This window comes from Narcine bancroftii, chromosome 2 (genome assembly GCF_036971445.1).
Source record: "Narcine bancroftii isolate sNarBan1 chromosome 2, sNarBan1.hap1, whole genome shotgun sequence".
In the NCBI taxonomy this organism is placed as follows: Eukaryota; Metazoa; Chordata; class Chondrichthyes; order Torpediniformes; family Narcinidae; genus Narcine; species Narcine bancroftii.
In genome coordinates this window covers 105,374,337-105,396,008 of record NC_091470.1, presented here as the reverse complement: position 1 = coordinate 105,396,008, position 21,672 = coordinate 105,374,337, and the positions used below count along the sequence as shown (strand labels likewise).

The window sequence follows — 21,672 nt, the reverse complement described above, 5'->3', positions numbered from 1 at the left end:
CCAAAAAGGCAAATGAAATGTTAAAAGGAATTTAATCATAAAAGGGTAAATATGGAGTAACTACAGGTCAATTCTAAAACGTGTAAACATTTATAAAACAGAAAAGAAAACATTTCTTTTTTTTAATTCATAAAAACCAATAAATTAGGTGATAGGCTTGCTTCTGACCAAGCGGCAGTATAACTGGATACTGAATCCACACGCTGGGATTGCCCACTGCACCCTCTCATGACACCAGGGCACTTGTCTGGCTGCTGTGCGCCCAGTCCCTCACAGTACTGGGATGGGAGGCACCTCCTTGCTCACTGGAACAGCTTTCATATGCATTGGACTGCAGCCTGAACGCAGTTGTCTCTCAGCCCTAACGCGCAGACGCATACCCTCACAGGCACCCACCCACGCATCTCTCCAAGCCTCCAGCCGTCCCCAAGCACCACATCACGAGGTCAGGGGCGGTGGACAAGGCAAATGAGTACAAATACATTCCGCAGTGAAAGTGTAACCACAGGCAAGAGGGTGGAGGACTGGATAACTGGGAGAAGGATACAAAGAATAAGGACGTTTTTTTAAAAAATGACGTATGGAGGATTGTCAACCAGGAAATTCAATTCTCCCTCTCGGAAAGGAAGTTGCACAGGGAAAGAGTTGTGGGGCAGGGAATCTCACTGGGCAAAGAGCCAGCATCCATGCCATGGATGGAATGGTTTCCTTCTGTGGTGTGAGGTCCCATACGTCCCGAAGCTGACTTTGTAGACAGGCTGGTTAATGGGTCGACAGTGGCTTAACTCGGAAAACAAGCGACTCTGGGGAGGGTCAGCGATCAACGGAGAGCTCTGCCCAGTTCCTGTAATTACGGGATCGGTGCAGATCCTGGTTAGATAGAAGGGGGGAATGGGCCAACCCTGCAACACATACACGCACCTAATATTGGCTGCAGTGCGCACACCTCATCAGGGCTGTAGTCCACACACACCACGTTGTCTGCTCCAGCCATGCACACTGTTCCCATTTACACACCCGCTGTTCAGAAAGGCGGCTTCCATCATTCTTGATAGAGTGACGGAGGTTTTTGCCCTTGGCTGGCAATGCAGCAAGTGACCTGCATAACACCTGTAGTAACACAACAGTGTCTACTACTGCTGCAAAGACCCAGTAATGTCCCTCTGTAGGAAGGGTAGTATAGCCATGCCACGGGGTGGGGGGAAAACACTCCAATCCAATCTGAGAAGGGGCTCTCAGAGAGAGCTTGGGAATGATAAGGGGGGGGGGGGGGGGGGGGCATCGACTGTCATGAAGGGAATGCATCGACCGGTTGGGAAGTCCAAGAATTCAAGGCAAGGTCTCAGTGAAATTTGGAAACACTTCTTGCGGTGGAGGGAGAGATTTTTCTTTAATTGACATACAACATGGCCCTTTCAGCCCACGAACCCATGTCTCCCAAATAAACCCAATTAACCTACAACCCAACCCCCCCCCCCCGCACATTTTGAGCGGTGAGAAGAAGCTCATGTAGACACGGGGAGAAACGTACAAGCATCTCACAGACAGCTAGTTGCTGGTGTTGTCACAACTGTTACGCTCTCCATAGAACGAAGACCATGCTGGGGAACAGCACACTCTGGTTTCAGGCTAAACAAAGGATTATGGGCAAGGATGTTGGTCCGAAGGAGACCATAGATCACCCACAAACTCAACAAGCGTTGAGAACTGGGAGACTGGGGAGAGGTCAACTCTCGGACACTGAACAAAAGCCCCTAGGGTTCCATGAGGAGGGGGCTAGCGGATGTTTTGGTCTGCTGGTAGGGGTGGGAACAGCACTGGATGCTCCTTGCAGGCTTGGGGATTCATGATATGATTAACTATTGCAGCTCTCCCTGTCACCGTGGCAGCCGGTCGTCTGGAGTACAGCCTGAGATCTGGAAATGGGCAACCTCCTCCCTCATAATCTCCCCCAGTTGAGATTAACATTAATCCACACCAGCCACATTCTTGCAACTATCTTGTTAACTTTACAAAAAAAAACTGTTCATGTAAATATATTTATATTTATACATATTTGGCCATATTTACAAGGCGCACTTTCGTCATCTGTCCTCATGTTCCTATCTTCAACTCCCACACCACAAAGCACAAGAGGGCTTCCCTGAGCCACGGTCTTCTGGCTCCAGGCTCACAGGCAGGGGCATTCGCTGACGGGAGCAGGCAGAATGGATCAGATGCCCTCCTACCCATGAGCATAGGTGCTCCCACCACCCCCTTGGCAACTCCTGAAGTTCACACGTGGCTCCCTCACGCCTGCCCGAGGGGAGGTGCGGAACAGGAGGGGAGGTGGTAGAGAGCAGGTGGGCTTGTAGAGTCTTGAGGTGCTCCGCTGGGACTTTGTCCGGTGCCAGGCACTGGCCTTTGGGTGCAGAAAGCTTTTGGTTGACGTTCGCTCAAGGAATGGTTCATAGTACTTTGTATGCAACTATTGGTCGAGAAGAGCGAGCAGCCCCAAATGGACGAGAAGATCATACACACAGGCGCGTGGAGAGTCTCGTCGATTAATGGACTGACTTCGTGGAATGATGTCCGGGGGAAATTCTGCTGCACTGGACCCGCGTCTCCCACCATTAATGCTTCCGCTTTGGACCCCCGTTGACATGCCCTGGATACTTTGGAAGGCAAGGCTCCTCAGGCAGGGGATCATGGGAGAAGACAGAATCCTCGCCGGAAGAGCATGTGGAACTCCTGGTATCTGGGAAGCTGGGGGAGTACTGGTCCAACGACACTGATAGGTCAAGGTATTCCTGCAAACCCAACAAACAAAATAAAGCATGAACAACAATCTCGCCTTTATTTGAGAAAGGACGTGCTGGTGTTGGAGAGGGCTCAGAGATTTACTGGAGCGACACCAGGAATGAAAGGGATAGCATATGAGGAACAATGTCGGCTCTTGGATTGTACTTGTGGAATACAGCAGGCCGACCTCACAGAGACACTTTGAAAAACTGAGAGGTCTGGACAGAGTGGATGTGGCAAGGATGGCAGGGGATTCTAGGACAAGAGGGCATAACTTCAGGATGAAAGGGCGTCCATTTAAAACAGAGATGCCCCAGAAAATTTTCTTTAGTCATGAGTCTGTGGAACTTGTGGCCGCAGATGGCTGTGGAAGTGAGGCCGCTGGGTGTATTTAAGGCAGAGATTGATTAGTCAGGGGATCATCAGAGGTTACAGGGAGAAAGCTGGGAGTGGGGCTGAGTGGTGGGAGGATGGATCAGTCATGATTAGAATGGCAGGGTAGGCTCAATGGGCCTCCGTCTGCTCCTATATCTTGTGATTTTTGCGAATCTCCAAACAAATGCCTCCTGATTAGCCAGGAACTGAAAAATCGCCTTAGGGAAATATGGTGCAGGGAGTTTCCTGAAGTGCTTTGGCTGAGACGAGAACCTCGGAATGCTTCCTACAGAACACTGTCTCTCTGTGAAGGGCCATTTCCTCAGCTGGTAAATTAATCCACTCAACTCTCTCTTGGAGCTGAATGGAAACAAAGCTTCCTCAATTCCCATTTCCTAAAATCAGATATTCGTTCAAGAAATTGGGAAATATATACTTCTCCACCCCGTGTTTGAGACTGGGACATGTTTAGAAGCTAGATGCCCCTGTACTCAGAATAGCCCACCTCTCTGGGACTATTCCCCTCCAACATTAGCTTAGTGCGTTACAGACTATTGAGGAGACTGTCACTGTCTCAAGGTGTTGAGCTTCGGAAGAGTTAGGACCTCTTACACTGTCGGTGCCAAACACCTTAGCACAGTGATTCTCAACCTTTTTCATTCCACTCACCTCCCTTTTAGTAATCCCTCTGCCATCGGTGCTCCGTGATTAGTAAGGGATTGCTTAAAGTGGTGTGTGAGTGGGAAGGGAAAGTTTAGAATCCCTGCTCTAGACCCAATTGTTCCTGAAATATTTTGCTTGAGAAAAATTGTTATTGGCCCATTTCCTTTGGAGTTATGAAATTGTGCTCATAACGAGTCAATTAGGGACGATTAAAATAGTGGTTTTCAAACTTTTTCTTTCCACCCACATCCCACCTTAAGCAATCCTTTACTAATCACAGAGCACCGATGGAATAGGGATTACTTAAAGTGGTATGTGAGCGGAAAGAAAAAGGTACTTTGGCAGGTTAGGAGGGGTGCAGGAGGTAGTCATCAATTAGGATTCAACTGGTCTCCATTAGTTCAAGAGTCCAGCAGGTAATGTTGCAGTTGTTCAACTCTGGTTGGACCATACTTGGAGCATTGTGGTAAGTTCTGGTCACTTCAATACAGGACGATGGAGATTCTTTGGAGAGGGTGCAGTGGAAATTTACCAGGACGTTGCCTGGTTTGGAGAATGTGTCTTACGAAGCAAAGTTGACAGAGTTAGGGGTTTTCTCTGTGGAGCGACAAAGGATGAGTGACCTTAATAAGATTATGAGGGGCATAGATAGGGTAGAGAGCCAGCTCCTTTTTCCTGGGGTGATAATGGCAAGTGCAAGAGGATATCTGTTTAAGGCGAGTGGAGGAAAGTTTAGGGGAGATGTCAGAGGTAAGTATTTTTACTCTGTGATGGGTGCCTAGAGAGCATTGCTAGGGTGGTAGTGGAGGCTTGTACAATGGGGACATTCAAAAGGTCACTTAGAAAGGCACATGGATGCAAGAAAAATAGGTTATGGGTGTGAGGAAAGGAAAAATTACATTGTTGTGGAGTAGGTCAGCACAACTTTGTGGGCTGAAGGGCCTGTACTGTGCTTTTAAGAAAAGCAGAGGGGTTGAGTGAAGGAGGTGGATCCACATCACTCGACCCTTTGGTGTTCCAAAGGTCTGGAGAAGAGCCAACAATGAACACACACTCGAGGCACACTGGCGTGACGAATGGGATCGCCTTATTCCTTGTGGTGCTCCCTGACTGCATGGGCAATAAGAACGGCCCATTTGGTTAGGCAGCTTGACACAGTGGGAATCGGCAGCCCACGCTCTCTGCGCATCATTAGGCTGGCAAACGGCAGGAACCTGTGGAGTCCGGTGATGGGACAAAGGCCTACCCCATCTCAGGGAGAGGCAGTTTGAGGGAAGAGCAAATCTCTTCCCCTCGCACGCTGTACGCAACGTTGCTTACATAGGGCTCAAAGAATCAATGATGTCTCTTTCCAATCATCACACAGCATCTCTGACCCACTACCATCAGGAAGGAGGTGCAGAGGGTCAAATGCAGGACGGGCATGCTGGGAAATAGCTTCTTCCCACAGGCTGTGAGGTTGATGACGGTGTCTTGCAACCTGGGGTCTCTTATAAATGAAAGTGTATGTACTTGTGTAATAGTCAAACCTGTGTAAATGGCGTCTCTCCCCCACCCCCCCAAAAATTTCTGGCCCCGACTGCCTCGCCTCTGCAGCCTGCCCATCTGAGCCCCCGACGCCCTGATTGCCCGCCCATCTGAGCTCCAGACACCTCGAAGTGACTGGCCATCTAAGCACCCGACGTCTAGAACGATGCAGGTACTTACTGTGGTCAAACGTAGTATCAGTGTAAATGTCGACCTCCCAAATTTGGTCCCCAAAACTCACTCAACTATTACAAGAGTATATATGGCAAGTTAATCCAGAATATTTATACATATTTATTTTAAATCTTCATGTACCTGTACATATGTGCTTATGTGCTGAGTGAGAAATGTGATTGTGTGGTCCGGTGAAACGCTGTTTCGTTGGGTTGTACAGTCAGAGGTTAATAACCTTGAACTTGTGGTCTCACCTGATTGGACGTCATGGCTAGAATTCGGTCCAGGTCTTCGACCAGCTGCTTGAACGTGGGACGCTGGGAAGGCATGACGTGCCAGCAGTCTCTCATCGTCATGTACCTGGGCAGTAAGAGACGGAGGAAACATGGGTGAGAAGAGGCCAGAAGCATCAGCCCCTGGAGGAACAACCCATCCACCCAGGGGCATTCTAGTGGAGCTGAGCTTGCTCGAAAACAAAATTTTTAAATCACTTTGCAAAGCATGAGAACTCTGTTACAGCAAGAAACACTGCTACAGGCTATTAGTCTCACCCCAAGGGAGACTGCCTTGTGGCCCACACGTTTATACAGATAAATTTTGCATCTTTCCAGAATACTTAAATTTAGACATACAGCATGGTAACATGCCCTTCTGGCCCACAAGCTTGTGCCACCCAATTACACTCAATTAACCTACAACCCCTGGCATGTTTTGAAAAGTGGGAGGAAACCGGAACCCTGGAGAAAACCCACACAGACACCGGGGGAGAATGTGCAAACTCTTTACAGACAGCACGGGATTCAAACCTGGGTCTCTGATGCTGTAACAGCTTTGCGCTAACTGCTACACCAACCATGCTGCTCTTAGAATGCCAAAAAGTAAAAACACAACACTGGGAAAACTCAGCAGGTCAAACGGTGAACTTAATAGACCAAAGATAAAGATACAGAACCAACGTTTCGGGCTTGAGTCCTTCCTCAAGCTAAGTTGTTGAGCTTGAGAGAACAGAGATGGGGAGCACTGAGAGAGGATTCCCCCGGAAGTCCCTTTGGAGAACAAAGTTGATGAAGGGCTCAAGGCTGAAACGTTGGTATGTATTTTTGCTCTATAAGGTACGCTGCTTGACCTGCTGAGTTTCTCCAGTGTTCTTCAACCATGGTGTCTGCAGATTTTTCTGTTTAACTTCTTAGAATTCTCTTGGGATTCATTAATCAGGGTCGTGCCCCTTACCCAATGGTTAATAGTTTTTGACTGCTCTGAGCCCAATATGGAGTTGTTGAGTTCATCATCAGTTTTAACCCTGCTGAATTATCAAAACATACCACGGAATGTTCTCTTCTATACTATTTTGGTTACTGCTTCTCAGGGTGGCAGAGCCCCTATGAGGGACAACCTATCCTGTGGGCTCCTGCCACCTCTTTGTGAGTCAGAAAGGCGCAGCGGCGCCTACACTTCCTAAGAGGGCAAAGCTACTGACCACCATCACGATGACCTTTGGCAAAAGCACAATTGAGTGCGTCCGGTCTGGCTGCATCATCGTGTGGGACTGCAGCTGTGAAACATCGGGAAGTCATTAATATCGCTGCATGGTCATTCTATAGACAACATTTACTGAGAGTACTGGCTCAATAGGGTTCAAGAAATTCTAGAAGACCCTTTCCTTCCATCACACTACCATCAGGAAGGAGGTGCAGGAGCGTCAAAATCAGGACGCCATGGCTGGGGAGATAACTTCCTCGCACAGCTTGTGTGATTGATTAACCCAAAATATTTATTTACAGTAAAACCCTGTTATCTAGAATTCAAGTGACTGGCAAGCAAATTGCACAAACAGGCAAAAAACACGCAAGTTTAAAATTGGTGCATCAATCCCGCAACATGCAATCTCAAGCAACCGGAAAATTCACTTATCCGCATCTACCAATCCCCATTGGTTCTGGATACCAGGGGGTTTTACTGTATATTGATTTTGATTATTTATCTGACCTTTACACACTGTGCTTTATGTGGTCAGGAGAAATGCTGATTCTTTGGGTTGTATATGTACAGTCTGATGATAATAAACTTGAACTTGAGATAAGGTCCCAAACAGGGCACTCTATTCACAGATGGAATGAGTTATCTGAGGTTTTAATGCTAATCAGCATTGCATAAACAGGTTGATTTTTTAAAAAGACAAACAGCATGGTAACGAGCCCTTTCGGCTGTGCTGCCCAATTACATCCAACTGACCTACAACTCCAGGCATGTTTTGAAGGGCAGGAAGAAACAGGAGTCGCCAGGGAAAAACCACGCAGACATAGGAAGAGCGTACAGATAGCAGGGATTCCAACCCCAATCCCATTTGCTGGGGCTGTAACAGCGTTGCGCTAACCGCTGCGCCAATCCTGCCACCCTCCCCCCCCCCCCCCCCCACCACCTCCGGGCACATGGATTTCCCAATGATTCTGGTCGCTGCTTATTTTGAGAGGCAGTACTACAAAAGATCAGACTCAGAGAGAGTACCAATGAGACCACACCTGGAGCACTGCGTACAACATCGGTCTCGTCCTTGAAGGAAGGATGCTAGGGTTTTGCACGCAGCTCCAGGAAGGTTAAGTTGACTCGTGTCTGGTATGGGAGGGTTGTGTCCTCAGACTCTGAGAAATCTCGTGTAGGAGGATGTTTTGCCTTGTGGGAGAATCTTAACATTGGGCCAAGTACAAGTACAAGTATTTTTCCTTCTAGTCTTCCTCAGAGGTCGTTTTGAATACATTTAAGGCAGAGGGAGAGAGATTCATGTAGCAATGTGGGGTTGGATTACCAGCAAGATATTATTTCAACAGTAGTTCAGACTGGAGGGTCAGAGTGGTCCCCTACTCCTGCTCCAGATGGGCACATTTGTAGGGAAGGATGAGGGCAAAAAGATTCTTCCCACCCTGACCTGCAAGGAGGTCTGGATAAAGATCTCACAACATTGCACTTTAAAGCATAGCCCTTGATGTTTTGCTGACCTAGATATACCAAAAAAAATGGAAAAAAACTAAACCCTCCCTACCTCATAACCCTCTATTTTTCTTTCATCCATGTGCCTGTCTAAGAGTCTCTTAAATGCCCCCAATGTTTCAGCTTCCACCACCATCCCCAGAAAGGCATTCCAGGCCCCCAAAACTTACTGTGTAAAAACTTACCCCTAATGTCTCCCCTAAACCTTCCTCCCTGTGTACAGATGTTCTCTGGTGTTTGCTACTCCGCCCTAGGAAATAAAGGTCCACCTTATCTATGCCTCTCAGAATTTTGTAGACCTCTATTAAGTCACCTCTATTAAGAGCCCCAGCTCTGCTAACCATGTCTCATAAAGACTTACTTTCCAATCCAGGCAACATCCTGGTGAATCTCCTCTGCCCCCTCTCCATAGCTTCCACATCATTCCTGTAATGAGGTGACCAGAACTGAACACAATGCTGAATGCAGGGGCTGGTGTATGGGGAGCGTTTGGTAGCTCTTGGGTTGTATTCATTGGAGTATAGGAGAATGAGCAGGGGATCTCATAGAGACAATTCGAATATTGAAAGGTTTTGATAGAATGAATGCAGATGTTTCCCTTGATGGGAGAATCGAAGACAAGGGGTCATAGTCTTAAAAATTAGAATATCCAATTAAAACAGAGAAGAGGAAGAACTTCTTTAGTTAGAGGGTCATGGAGCTGTGGAACTCACTGCCGTACAAAGCATTGGAGGCCAGATCACTGGGAGTATTTAAACAGGAAATGGATGAGCATCTCATTTGAAAAGATATCAAGGGATATGGGGAAAAGGCTGGAAACTGGAACTAGGTGTGAGCATAGTTCAACTTAGTGTGGAGTCACGGAACAGACTCGATGGGCCTAGTGGCCTACTTCTGTTCCTTGTGATCTTGTGAAAGAGTGGTCTCACTAGAGATTTATAGACCTGCAACATTACCTCACAATTTCTGAACTCAATCCCTCAATTAATGAAGCCCAGCCCCTTCCTAACTGTCCTGAGCATGGCTACCATGAGAGATCTATAGATTTGGACCCCAAGGACCCTCTGTTCTTCAACATTGTTAAATATCCCACCATTAACTATGTACACTGCATTCAAGTTTGACCTGCAAAAAGCATCACCTCACACTTATCTGGATTGAACTCCATAGAACCATTCGGCCCTTCTAGTCTGTGCCAAAACATCATTCCGCTAGTCCCACTGACCTGCACACATTCCATAACCCTCCAGACCCCTCCTATTACCATGTATCTATCCAATTCCTTGAGCCTACATTTACCACATCAGATGGCAGCTCGTTCCACACTCCCACCACTCTGTGAGAATATTTGATAACATTTATTGTCATGGCACAAATCCATGGTTAAAGAACCTTAATGGTCTCCCTTTTTGTTAGATCAGCCTTCAGGCTCCACAGTTTGAGTGTGTCTCTTTGAGGTTGCATAATCTTTAACAATCAATTTGTGAGGGGAGGAGTACGGGGGAGGGGGAAGGCACAGGCTAGAACTCAAGAGAGAGGAATGAATGGGTCTTAAATAAAGTGCAGCCTTGACTGAACCAGGATCCCAAAGGTCAAGCCACAAACACAGGTCCTCTGGAAAACCTGGGACGGTTAAGCAGCATCTTGATAAAGGTCTTCATGATTCTTGGAGGACGGATGGGTTAGATAAAGAGGAACCATTCCTGCGCTACTCATGGACTGGATCAGAACATTGAAACAAGCCAAAATCAGGATTGCTAGTCTTGTAAATAGCTTCTTCCTGCGGGTACCTTGTAACCCAGCAAATCAACCTAATATATTTATATAAAAAGAAAAACTCCTGGTATCCAGCACCTACGTGGATTGGCAAATGCCGGATAATTTTCCGGTTGCTTGAGATTGCGTGTTGTGTGATTGGCGAACTAACGGCATGACACGCCACATTTAAACTTCAGTATTTTTTTACCTATTTATTTTCCACAATTTATTTTGCTGGCTGCTTGAGGCTACCAGTTGCTTGGATTCTGGATTACAGGGGTTTTCACTGTAATTAGCTTAAATTATATCTATGTATCTGTATATCTGATTATTATGTCCTGTATATTGTGTATGCGCGTGCACTATGGTCTGGAGAAACGCTATATTTGTCCAGCCAGATGATAATAAACAATTCTGTTGACAAGCTCAGGGATAATATAATCGTCCTCAGGGATGAGTTAAAACACTGATCGGTAGAAGGCAGGGAGACCAAGAGCCAAATGGCCACATATTTGCCTCGAGTGCAGTGGTTTGAAATGATGAGGGAACAAGGGCTCAGCCTGGCCAGGCTGAGAAAGACTGGCCTTGGCCAACATCTGCTGTACACAAGCATGTCGGAGAAGCCCAGCTGGTCACAAAGCATCCATGAGAATTTAAAGGCACTCGGGTCTGACTCCTTCGATTTGATCTTCCATGGACGCTACGCGCCCTGCTGAGTTTCCCCAACTCTTCTGTGTACTGAACTCGACCCCAGCATCCGCAGATGTTCCAGCTTACCTCCATCTGGCTGAGGCTCGCATTCTCAGTCACAATTTGGACCTTGATCTTTAACCCACGACTAGTGTCGCCTTGTACCTGGGGATCCAGTCGGCTCATGAGGTCACTCCACCCTTAATGGTGAAATCACTTACATTGGATGGGGTAAGCTCCTGGATTGCTGGGATTCCAGCCAGCCTCGTGGCTGGACACGGGGGTAGAGGCACGTTCGGACTGACTAATGAATACAGGAAGTGGCCACTGCACACCTTTTACTTGAGCGTCGGGGGACAGGTGAAATCTCTCATTTCAAGGCCTGTCTGTCCGAGCCTAGAACATTAAGCACAGTATAGCCCCTTCAGCCCATGATGTTGTGCTGACTTACATAAACTTACACCACCTCACACCCATAACCCTCTATTTTTCTGTCATCCATTTGCCTGTCAAAGTATTTCACAAGATCACAAGGGAACAGAAGCAGGACACTAGGCCCATCGAGTCTGTTCCGTAAATCAACACTAAGCTACTCTACACTAGTTCCAATTTCCGGCCTTTTCCCCTTATCCCAAATGACCCTGCTGTACCAGCCTCCACCACCACCTCACTCCAAAGAGAAAAACTCCATCTCTGTTAACACGTTCTCACGTAAACACGTCATAAGACACGTTCTCCAATCCAGGCAACGTCCTGGTGAATCTCCTCTGTACCCTTTCCAATAGCTTCCACATCCTTCCCGTAATGAGGCGACCAGAACTGAATACTCCAAGTATGGTCTAAGCAGAATTTTGCAGAGATGCAATATTACCTCTTGAACTCAATCCCGAATGTGAAGGCCAGTGCACCTCAGGGCTATGTGCTCAGCCTGCTCCTGTTCACGTGACTGACCCACAACTGCATTCCCAAAGGAGATGATCGTGAACTCCAGGTGGACCAGGAATGACCACCCTCCACCACACATGATAATAAAAGTTGGGAGCACCGAGCCCTTTGGAGTTCACTTAACTAGTGACTTATCAGGGACACTCAACATCTCCTCACTTGCCAGGACGGCGCAACAGGGACTGCACTTCCTGAGAAAAATTAAGCGGGGTAGGCTACTGGCCACCATTATGAGCTCTATCAAGAGCATCCTGGCAGCTGTATCACAGCGTGGTACGGTTGCTGCACAGAAATGGATTGGAGGTCGATAAGAGTGGCAGAGAGGATCACTAGAGTCTCGCCCCCTCCTCTCCCACTGATGTGATCTACCAGGATCTTTGTCTAAAGAGGGTGCACACAATCAGTAAGGACCCCTTTCGGACCACACATATCTTTCAGCTGCTCCCTTCGGGGAAGAGATACAGGAGTATCAGATCCAGAAACACCAGACTACCTCCCCAGGGGTAGTGAGAATGCTGAACGACCAAAGGAACTGCTCAGACTGTCCAACCGAGACTCTCATATTCATGAAACAATATTTATTTATTTGAAAATGTGAACACTTGTCCTGCATGTGTATTAGTTGTCTGTATGTGTGCTATGTCTGGTTGTGTTTTGGACTACTGAACACTGTTTTGTTGGGTTGTACTTGTACAATCAGATGACAATAAACTTGACTAATCACCCTATCGACCTGTGTAGCATCTCTGGATTTGGAGCCAAGATCTCTCTGTTCATCTGCACACCTGGGTAGATGTTCCTGGATCTCTGCTTCTTCTCTGAACCAACAGGCAGACAAAGAAGCAAGCCCATTGCCGGCTGTGAGTGAAGGGGACATCCATCCAAGAGGGGGGAGGGAGCTGCATGATGGCCCTTGGGAGACACGAGGGATTGTCCGGGGAGAGGGGAGAACATGAATGCTCACAAGGTCTGTGTAAGAGGGACGGCCCTCGGGTGAAGCTTGGGGGATGTCCCTTGGTGGCAGACAGTTGGGGGCCATGCTAGTTGCTCGCGCGTTGCCCATGATCTCTTTACTCACAGCTCCTGGGTGCAATTTGAGGGCTTGTCCATCCGGTGACCTTCCTTTAGCAGCTTGAAGAGCTCTTCCACGGGAATACCTGGGTACGGGGACCCTCCCAGTGTGAAGATCTCCCACAACAGCACTCCGAACGACCAGCTGGCAAACCAGAAAGAGTCGGGTCAGCAAGCTCTATTCGTGGCACAAAAACCGAGTGATTGCTCCGTGTGTCTCACCACTGCCCCCCCAACACAGATCTCGAGAAGGGACCCTGAGGAATCCAGCAGCGTGCGGCCTCAGGTTGGTTGAGAGGACCGCAGCTGGTTATCAGTGACCGCTCCCCAACACGAGGCTGCCAACCTCACCACTCCCTCAAACCTGCCTGGCTCCTCCTGCCCCAAGTCCGACAAGCCCATCAACTCCCACTCTCCCCACCCTGTTCCCCCGTGAGGATTCCCTTCCTTTTAATTCCTCCGTCCCCATCGCATCTGCCCCCAGGATGAGGAATTCCATTCCAGGACAACCAAGGTGTCCTCCTCCTTCAGAAAACGTGGCTTCCCATCTACTGACTCAGCCCTTACCAGCATCTCCTCTGTTCCCCTGGCCCCCTTCCACCTCCCCAAGTGCATCACCTCTTACCTGTTAACCTGTCCACATCCCCCTGCCCCTTCCTCCCTCCACATCCCTTGCCTGGCTGCTTTTACTGCCACTTCCTGCTCCTTCTCTAAACCCTCTCTCTTTGATAGGGCTTTTGCCTGCCTGAACTGCAGTTGGCCACCAGCCTTCTCCTGAACCCATTGCCTTCAGGAGCTGCTGGTACATTTTACACTGGACAATGAAGATTTTGAACACTCTTGGGTGTATTTTAAAGATCTTGGGCTGCTGATCAAAAAAAAAATCACCTTAAAAATGCCCTGTCACATATCACATTTTAGATATACCATATTTTGTGATTTCCCGTCACATTTTAAGTGCAACAAGTTGTTGAAAATTCATTTTCTACATTCGCACTTGGACTCCTTCCCTGCTGATCTTGATGCAGTCAGTGACGAACATGGTGACAGGTTTCACCAGGACATTGTGACCGTGGAAAAGCGGTATTAAGGCAACTGGAATCCATCAATGCTGCCCGACTATTGTTGGACACTGACACAAGAGGCATCAGATGCTGAGTACAAATGAAAATCAGCTGCAAAACATTTTTAGGTCAGTTGAACTCACGCAACATGTCAGCATCATTATGCAATTAAACAGGCTAAATTCAATAGAAGTTAATTTAATGTTTCTCCAACTTCCTATGTGACACAGCAAACCTGAAATGATCTTTATGTTCAGCTTGAAGTTGCCAATGTTAATCCCTTTTTTTTCAGGATGCAAGCCTTCTGGAAAAATTTGTTGTCCAATGTTTGACAAACAGCCAGGAAGAACGATTTGACCTACACCCGCTGGCAGATCAAAAGATCATAGGACATAGGAGAAGAAGTCGGCCCATTGATCCACCGAGTCTGCCCCGCCATTCTAATCATGAGCTGATTCATCCTCCCACTCAGCCCCACACCCCGTCTTTCTCCCCGTAACCCTTGATGCCCTGACTCACCAAACACCTGTCAATCTCTGCCTCTATACTTACACGTCACTCTGGTGAGTGTATATACGATCGAACAAAGCCTCTGGGGCCATCCACTTCACCGGGAGACGGCCCTGGAAAATAAAGGCAGTGTGAGAGGGGCCAGACAAGACCAATGCTATCCCACGTTCACACAGCAGCAGGAAAGAAACATGAGCTGGAAACACTCAGCTGCAGAGAAATACTCAGCAGGTCAGGCAGTACCTACAGAGAAATAAAAGGCCAGGCAGAGGCTCGAGAGAAAATGTCCGCGGGGACAAAAGAGGCCACAGAGAAACTGCCATCACTTCAAAATATAAAAATATTAGCAGCAGGTGCAAGCGGAGGCCATTTGGCCTCGCTATCCGACATGACCCTGCTTGATCCACTTTCCCACTCCTTCCCAATTTCTATTGGACCCAAAATCCCTCCTCTTCAGGCCAGTATCGACTCTGCCCCACTGTTCTTTGTGAAGAATTTTGAAAATCTGGAGAAATTTCTCACCGTCCCTGCCTAAATGAGTGACTTCTGACCCTGAAACCATAGCCTCGGTTATGGGTTTCCCTCACCAGGGAGACATCCTCCCAGCATCCACCTTTCCAGCCCTCTCAAAGTCTTGCTTGCTTCAGTGAGGCCATTAATTATTATCGCTAAGGTGTTTAATCTTACCTCATCTGACTTGAGGAGGAAATCAGAACACGAACTAGTCCCCATCGAGGGGTCAGCAGTGGAGAGGGCCAAGAACCTCAAATTCATGGTTGTCAATGTCTCTGAAGATAGTCCTAGGGCCTCCACGACAATGCAACCATGAAGAAAGCTTGTCAGTAGCTATATTTCGTGAGGAGTTTGAGGAGATTTGGCATATCACCAAAGATTTGCTATCACTGTCTGGTATGGAGGTGCCAGTGCACAGGACAGGAAATCACTCCAGTGAGCTGTTAACTCGGCCAGCGACATCGTGGGCATCGGTCTTCATTCCACAAGAGGTGGAGTCTTAAGAAAGCAGCCTCTATTCTCAAAGACCCCCATCACCCAGTCTATGCCCTCTTCACACTGCTACCATTGGGAAGGATGTACAGGAACCTGAAGATGATCACCACAACATCTCATTTGTCAGGAAGGCACAACAGTGATTGCACTTCCTGAGAAGACTGAAGCGGGCAAGGCTACCAGCCCTCATTGTGTCAACCTTCTACAGGAGCTCTATTGAGAGCGTCCTGGCCGGCTGAATCACAGTGTGGTACGCTTGTTGTGGTGAAATGGATCTGAGGTCAATCCACAGAGCTACAAGGGTGGGAGAGGATCACTAGAGTCTCCCATTCCCCCCCATCAATGCGACCAACAGGGATCGTTGTCTGAAGAAGGCGTGCAAAATCATTGAGGACCCCTTCCACCCCGCACACAGCATCTTTCAGCTGCTTCCGTCGGGGAAGAGATGCAGGAAGATCAGAGCCAGCTCCACCAGGCTGAGGAACTGCTTCATCCCATAGGCAGTGAGAAGGCAGAACAACTCAAGGAACTGGTCACACTAATCATCCGAGACTCTCATATGTACAAAGCAATCTTTATTTGTACATATGATATGTTTACGATTATCCGGAATGCTCGGGACTAGATCTGCATCGGTTAACAGCAATTTTTGGATAACTGAGAAATGGCTTTAAGCAACCTAGTAGCATCAGCAGAATACTTGCATTGGCCGTCGCTGACCCCTGACACCTCCCCACCGCCATCGCCTAACCTGTCTGAGGTCCCTGCTCCAATCCCCGACACCTCCCCACCACCATCGCCTAACCTGTCTGAGGTCCCTGCTCCAATCCCCGACACCTCCCCACCACCATCACCTAACCTGTCTGAGGTCCCTGCTCCAATCCCCGACACCTCCCCACCACCATCACCTAACCTGTCTGAGGTCCCTGCTCCAATCCCCGACACCTCCCCACCACCATCACCTAACCTGTCTGAGGTCCCTGCTCCAATCCCCGACACCTCCCCACCGCCATCGCCGAACCTGCCCAAGGTCCACGCTCCGATCCCCGACACCTCCCCACTGCCATCGCCGAACCAGCCCAAGGTCCACGCTCCGATCCCCGACACCTCCCCACTGCCATCGCCGAACCAGCCCAAGGTCCCCACTTCGATCCCCGACACCATCGCCGAACTTGCCAGAGGTCTCCACTCGATCCCTGACACCTCTCCACCGCCATCGCTGACCATGTCCGGGAGTCCGAGGTCCCCGCTCCGATCCCTGACACCTCTCCACCGCGATCGCCGAACACGTCCGGGAGTCCGAGGTCCCTGCTCCTAGCACTGCCAACCACTCCCTCCCCACAGTTCCAACGCAGCCACCACCACCCCTCCCCCACACCACCTAAAAATTAGTGCCATTTATTCCCCACCCCCCCCCCCCCCATGGTTACCCTAATACCCCCCTGATTAGATTTGTTCTGACGCTGATTCTGGAAAAAGCGGAGAACCAAGTACAGTGGAGGGCAAAGAAGAAATGGAAAGAGAGAGGGGATGGAGTTACCTGAAATGAGGACACTCTCTGCCTGACCCATCAGTTGCTCGCAGATGTTACCAAATTGGCGCTAACAGAAAATTTTTGCAGATAACTGAGAGTTTTGGTTAAGTGGTTTTCGGATAATCTGCACTGTGTATGCTTGCGCACAACTCACGTTCGTTGTCTTCTTGTAGTAATCGATGTGGTGGATGTCACGCGCCAGACCAAAGTCGGCAATCTTCATCACATTTTCCTCTGTGACCAGTACATTTCGAGCAGCTAAATCCCGGTGAATGCACTGCGGAAAGGAAACACCCATCAGCCACGGTGACCTTGGACTTGGTGACCCAAGCGCATGAGAGACTCGGCCCCGTGATGGCTTTGCTCCTGTTCCCACAGGGGCTTCTTTGAACAGGGCAACAAGAACTGGAACCCAGACCCTCAGCAGGTCAAACAGTTTACATGGTGGGTTTTTTAAACTTCAGACACGGTGTCTGCAGGCTTTCGTGTTTTACCTCGTTCAGTAAGAGCATGGGTGAATCTTCTACCCAACAGTCGGTCTTCCTGACCAGTTCCCATATCTTCAGCCCACACCTCTATCTGACTTTATCAACATTGAATCATTCTGCCCTTGCATGTTTGGGGTGTAGGTCACTGCTTGCTATATCCAATACAGAGAGGCACTACTTAACGTCTGTTCGGGCAACCACATATACGTCCATGGTCCCATAATTACCTCAGTTACTGCAAGCAAGTTCACAGCAATTTTGAAAAAGCAATTGCTAGCTATAGGAAATTGTATACTGTATACCCACACTGATCCCACCACCCTGCACTCTCCCCACACCCGTGGATCAGTCCCCACACTGATCCCACTGCTCTGCTCTCTCCCCACAGCCCCATGTTGCTCTCCACACTGATCCCACTGCCATACTCTCTCCCCACAGCCCCATGTCGGTCTCCACACTGATCCCACTGCCCTGCTCTCTCCCCACAGCCCCATGTCGGACTCCACACTGATCCCACTTCGCTACTCTCTCCCCACAGCCCTGTATCAGTCCCCACACTGATCCCACTGTCCTGCTCTCTCCCCACAGCCCCATGTCGGTCTCCACACTGATCCCACTACCCTGCTCTCTCCCCACAGCCCCATGTCGGTCTCCTCACTGATCCCACTGCCCTGCTCTCTCCCCACAGCCCTGTATCAGTTCCCATTGATCCTACTGCCCTGCTCTCTCCCCACAGCCCCATGTCGGTCTCCACACTGATCCCATTGCCCTGCTCTCTCCCCACAGCCCTGTATCAGTTCCCACATTGATCCTACTGCCCCGCTCTCTCCCCACAGCCCCATGTCACTCCCCACACTGACCCCTACTTACAAATAAAAAAGTTTACAGGCACACCTCAGTATCCCATAAAGATTTGCCAAGTATATGATATTTGCGTAACGACCCCATCGCATAATGCCCAATTTCACAGACCGGATGGTAGATGTGAAATGGTGCATACCTGTACTGTACAGATCTCCATGCACAGAAATATATTGGACCCAAAGTTACATTTTGCTTAGTCTTCTGTTTTTACAAAATGTTGTTTAATGTAATGTTTTTCAGGAACGCATCCCTTTTGCAAATTTGGCTGCTTTCCAGATCTATCAATCTCCACCTTGGACACACTCAATGAGTGAGATTCCACAGGCCCCTCGCAACAACGTTCCAAAGATTCACGTCCCTTTGGGAGAAGAAATTCCTCCTCATTTGAATGGTTGACACGTTGAAACTTAATCTCCTGATTTCTAGACTATTCGGCTCAAACCTGAGAAACCCTCAGAGTTTTAAACATCTCAGCCGAAAACCCAGACTTTCCACTCAGCTGTTCCATGAAAATCCCTCAAGTGAAGTCAATCTCTTTCTCAGCACTGAATCCAAAACCGTGCGCAGTACTCCAGATGTGGCCACACCAACACTCCACATAAATGAGTCTTTCACTAAACTTCTTTTGCAATAAAGCTGACTGCTGCGGTCATCAGTGGCTGTACCCAATGCATCCCGTCATCTCCCCCAGACCCACATCGCGGAGAAGATATTCTGCTGCTTTCTTTTTCTTACTGAAGTGAAGATTGGAACTTTTCTCTCAATTATAAGCCATAAGAAAGGGGTAAGTGGCTCAGACAACAGCCCTGGAATTTCCTGATTGAAGTGTGGGGTGAATTAGATATCAAGTACGTGGCAAAGGCTAAGAGGCAGTAAACTCTGAATTCAAACCAGGTGCTGCCTTGCAGGTCTTGCCTCTTCAGGCAACTCTGACTTCAAATCCCCTGGCTAAGCTCACCCAGCCATCAGTACCTGGAAAGGGCCCCAGCTATGGGCAAATAGCACATGTCAGTCTGGCAAGCAGGGGCTGGCAGCTGTGACAGAGCGCGGGAAACAGTTTCCATAGCGGTCTGCAGCAGCAAACTCGGGCAAAGGAACTGTAAGGACAACGGCCAGTGAGCACGGTCTTGAAATAGACCATTGCGGGGCAATCCCGTGTCACTCTGACTGCCATGCCTCGCATTCCTCTGGGCTCAGTGGCGTGCGACCCAGAGAGAGGCGTTTGTCCTGGGCAAGCACTCGCCTCCAAGTCCTTGCCCCGGCACACGGTGTCTAAAGCTGAAAAGCTACAAAGCACCGTGTTCATCTTCGCTTGCGAAGGGATTGGCCATGGATGGATGGCACCATCCACGGGAAGCAAAGGGTAACCAACGCTTCAGGCATGGGGCCTTCCTCCAGATGCTGTGTGACCTGCTGAGTATTTCCCAGCACGTTTGTGCATTGCACTCGACCTGCAGACTTCCCTGCCTAACTCGTGTGGAGTGAAGGAGATCTTGTCGAGCAACCGGCCGAAAATGGGGAGGGGGAACTGTTAAGTCATCTACTTTGGCAACAAGAATGAAATGGCGGATGGCCATCTAACTGAAGAGCGGCTGTAATTCAGTGATGCTCCATGGGGTCCAGGTGTTGCAGTGAATGAATCCCAGGCAGGTCCAACCATCGTTAAGGTGGCAGACAGCATGTTGGTCATCACTGGTTAAGAATAGGGGTTGATTACAGTTGTGCAAGGTGCTGGTAAAGCCACATCTGGATAATGTGCACAGCTGTGGTCCCCTAATCTACAGGAAAGATTATAATAACATTGGAAGTTGTCCATAGGAGATTAACCAGGTCTATCGAGAGAGGCTGAACAATTTGGGAATGTCCTCCCTGCCACTCAGAAAATGAGGGGTGATCTTATTCAAACATATTAAGGGGGGATTTTACAGAGAAAATGTTGAGATGTTTCTACTAGTAGAAGAGCACTGAACAAGAGAACGTAGTTGCAAAGTAAGTGGACAGAGGTATAAACCAGAAGACTACACTAAAGGGCAGGGTAGGCTTGAGGGGCTGACTGGCCTTCTCCTGTTACAAACCTCACCACAGTGAAACTGAGCTCCAGGACTCAAGAGTCTTTCCAACGTGTGAGCTGACTAATGGGACCCAGGGTCCTGCCCTGTCCTCCAGCGCATCTCAACCCATCATTGCACAACCCCCGTGCATGCTTTGGAAACCAACAACATTATTTTACATCTCCCAGAACCTCCTCATAGAAACGGCACAAAGAAATATTGAGGAAAGTGATGTGATCTGTTAGATGTAAATTTAACAGTGTATTTATTTTTTGTCACTCTGCATTCATTACAAACACACACACACGAAGATATGAGCTCATGCACACACACAGACTTGCTCTCACACACGCACACACGGACTTGTTCTCATACATACACTCACACACGCATGCACACACGTCCACACTCACACATATGGAGTAAAACATACGTAACCAATATTTCGGGCTTAAGCCCTTTGGTTATGTATCTTTACCTTTGCTATATAAAGTACACTGTTAGACCGGCTGAGTTTCTCCAGTATTGTGTTTTTACGCTCATGGAATTGCTCTCTCTCGCACTTACACACACAGCTGTGCAAACACACACACACCCACACTTCTGATCAGTAGTAAACATATCTCGAAGGAGCCAGCCCACCACTGCCCCAGGCCAAGATGTCTAGTCCAGTCTGGTCTATGTTGGGTCAGGGAACTGGGTATGAATGCTGTGCCAATTGCCCTGGAACACTCATCAGGCGGGCATTTTCATGGTTCATAGGTCCAATAAAGTTGGAAGCTGTCAAACCGCAGCCAAACGGGTGCTATTGACTGAACAAACTCTTACCTTTTTTGAGGCCAGGTACTCCATTCCCCTGGACACCTGGTAGGCACAGGATACCAGGTCCTTGAAGGAGAGCTGTTCCACAGGCACGTGGGCTGGGTTGTAACAGTATTCCATGCCCGGGGGCCGCCGGGCACGGAGGTACTCTCGCAAGTTGCCCTTGGAGGCAAACTCAACAATCACATAGAGAGGGCCTGTGGGGAGAGAGAGAGAGAGAGACATCAAGAGTAAATGGACACAGGCTAGGAAGAGGAGCCCCTTGGATCTCCCATGCCATTTTTTAAACTATTTTAAATTTCGAAGTACAGCACAGCAACAGTCCCTTCCAGCCCATCCTGCCCAAATACACCAATTAACCT

At 48.6% G+C, this 21,672-nt stretch overlaps 1 protein-coding gene across 5 annotated transcripts in view; it reads right to left on the bottom strand.

Moving 5' to 3' along the window:
- Positions 1-15: 15 nt before the first annotated feature.
- The window catches only part of LOC138754069 (fibroblast growth factor receptor 1-like), a 167,811-nt gene continuing 146,154 nt past the window's right edge, over positions 16-21,672 (bottom strand). For all 5 annotated transcript variants that reach the window (XM_069917822.1, XM_069917825.1, XM_069917824.1 and 2 more), the window contains 6 exons: positions 21,317-21,507; positions 17,240-17,362; positions 14,586-14,656; positions 12,977-13,114; positions 5,775-5,880; positions 16-2,789 (listed from right to left, as the gene is read on the bottom strand). In XM_069917822.1, the coding sequence (XP_069773923.1) occupies positions 2,613-2,789; positions 5,775-5,880; positions 12,977-13,114; positions 14,586-14,656; positions 17,240-17,362; positions 21,317-21,507 (806 nt within the window). In that variant the 3' untranslated portion in view covers positions 16-2,612. The remainder of the gene's footprint in view (positions 2,790-5,774; positions 5,881-12,976; positions 13,115-14,585; positions 14,657-17,239; positions 17,363-21,316; positions 21,508-21,672) is intronic.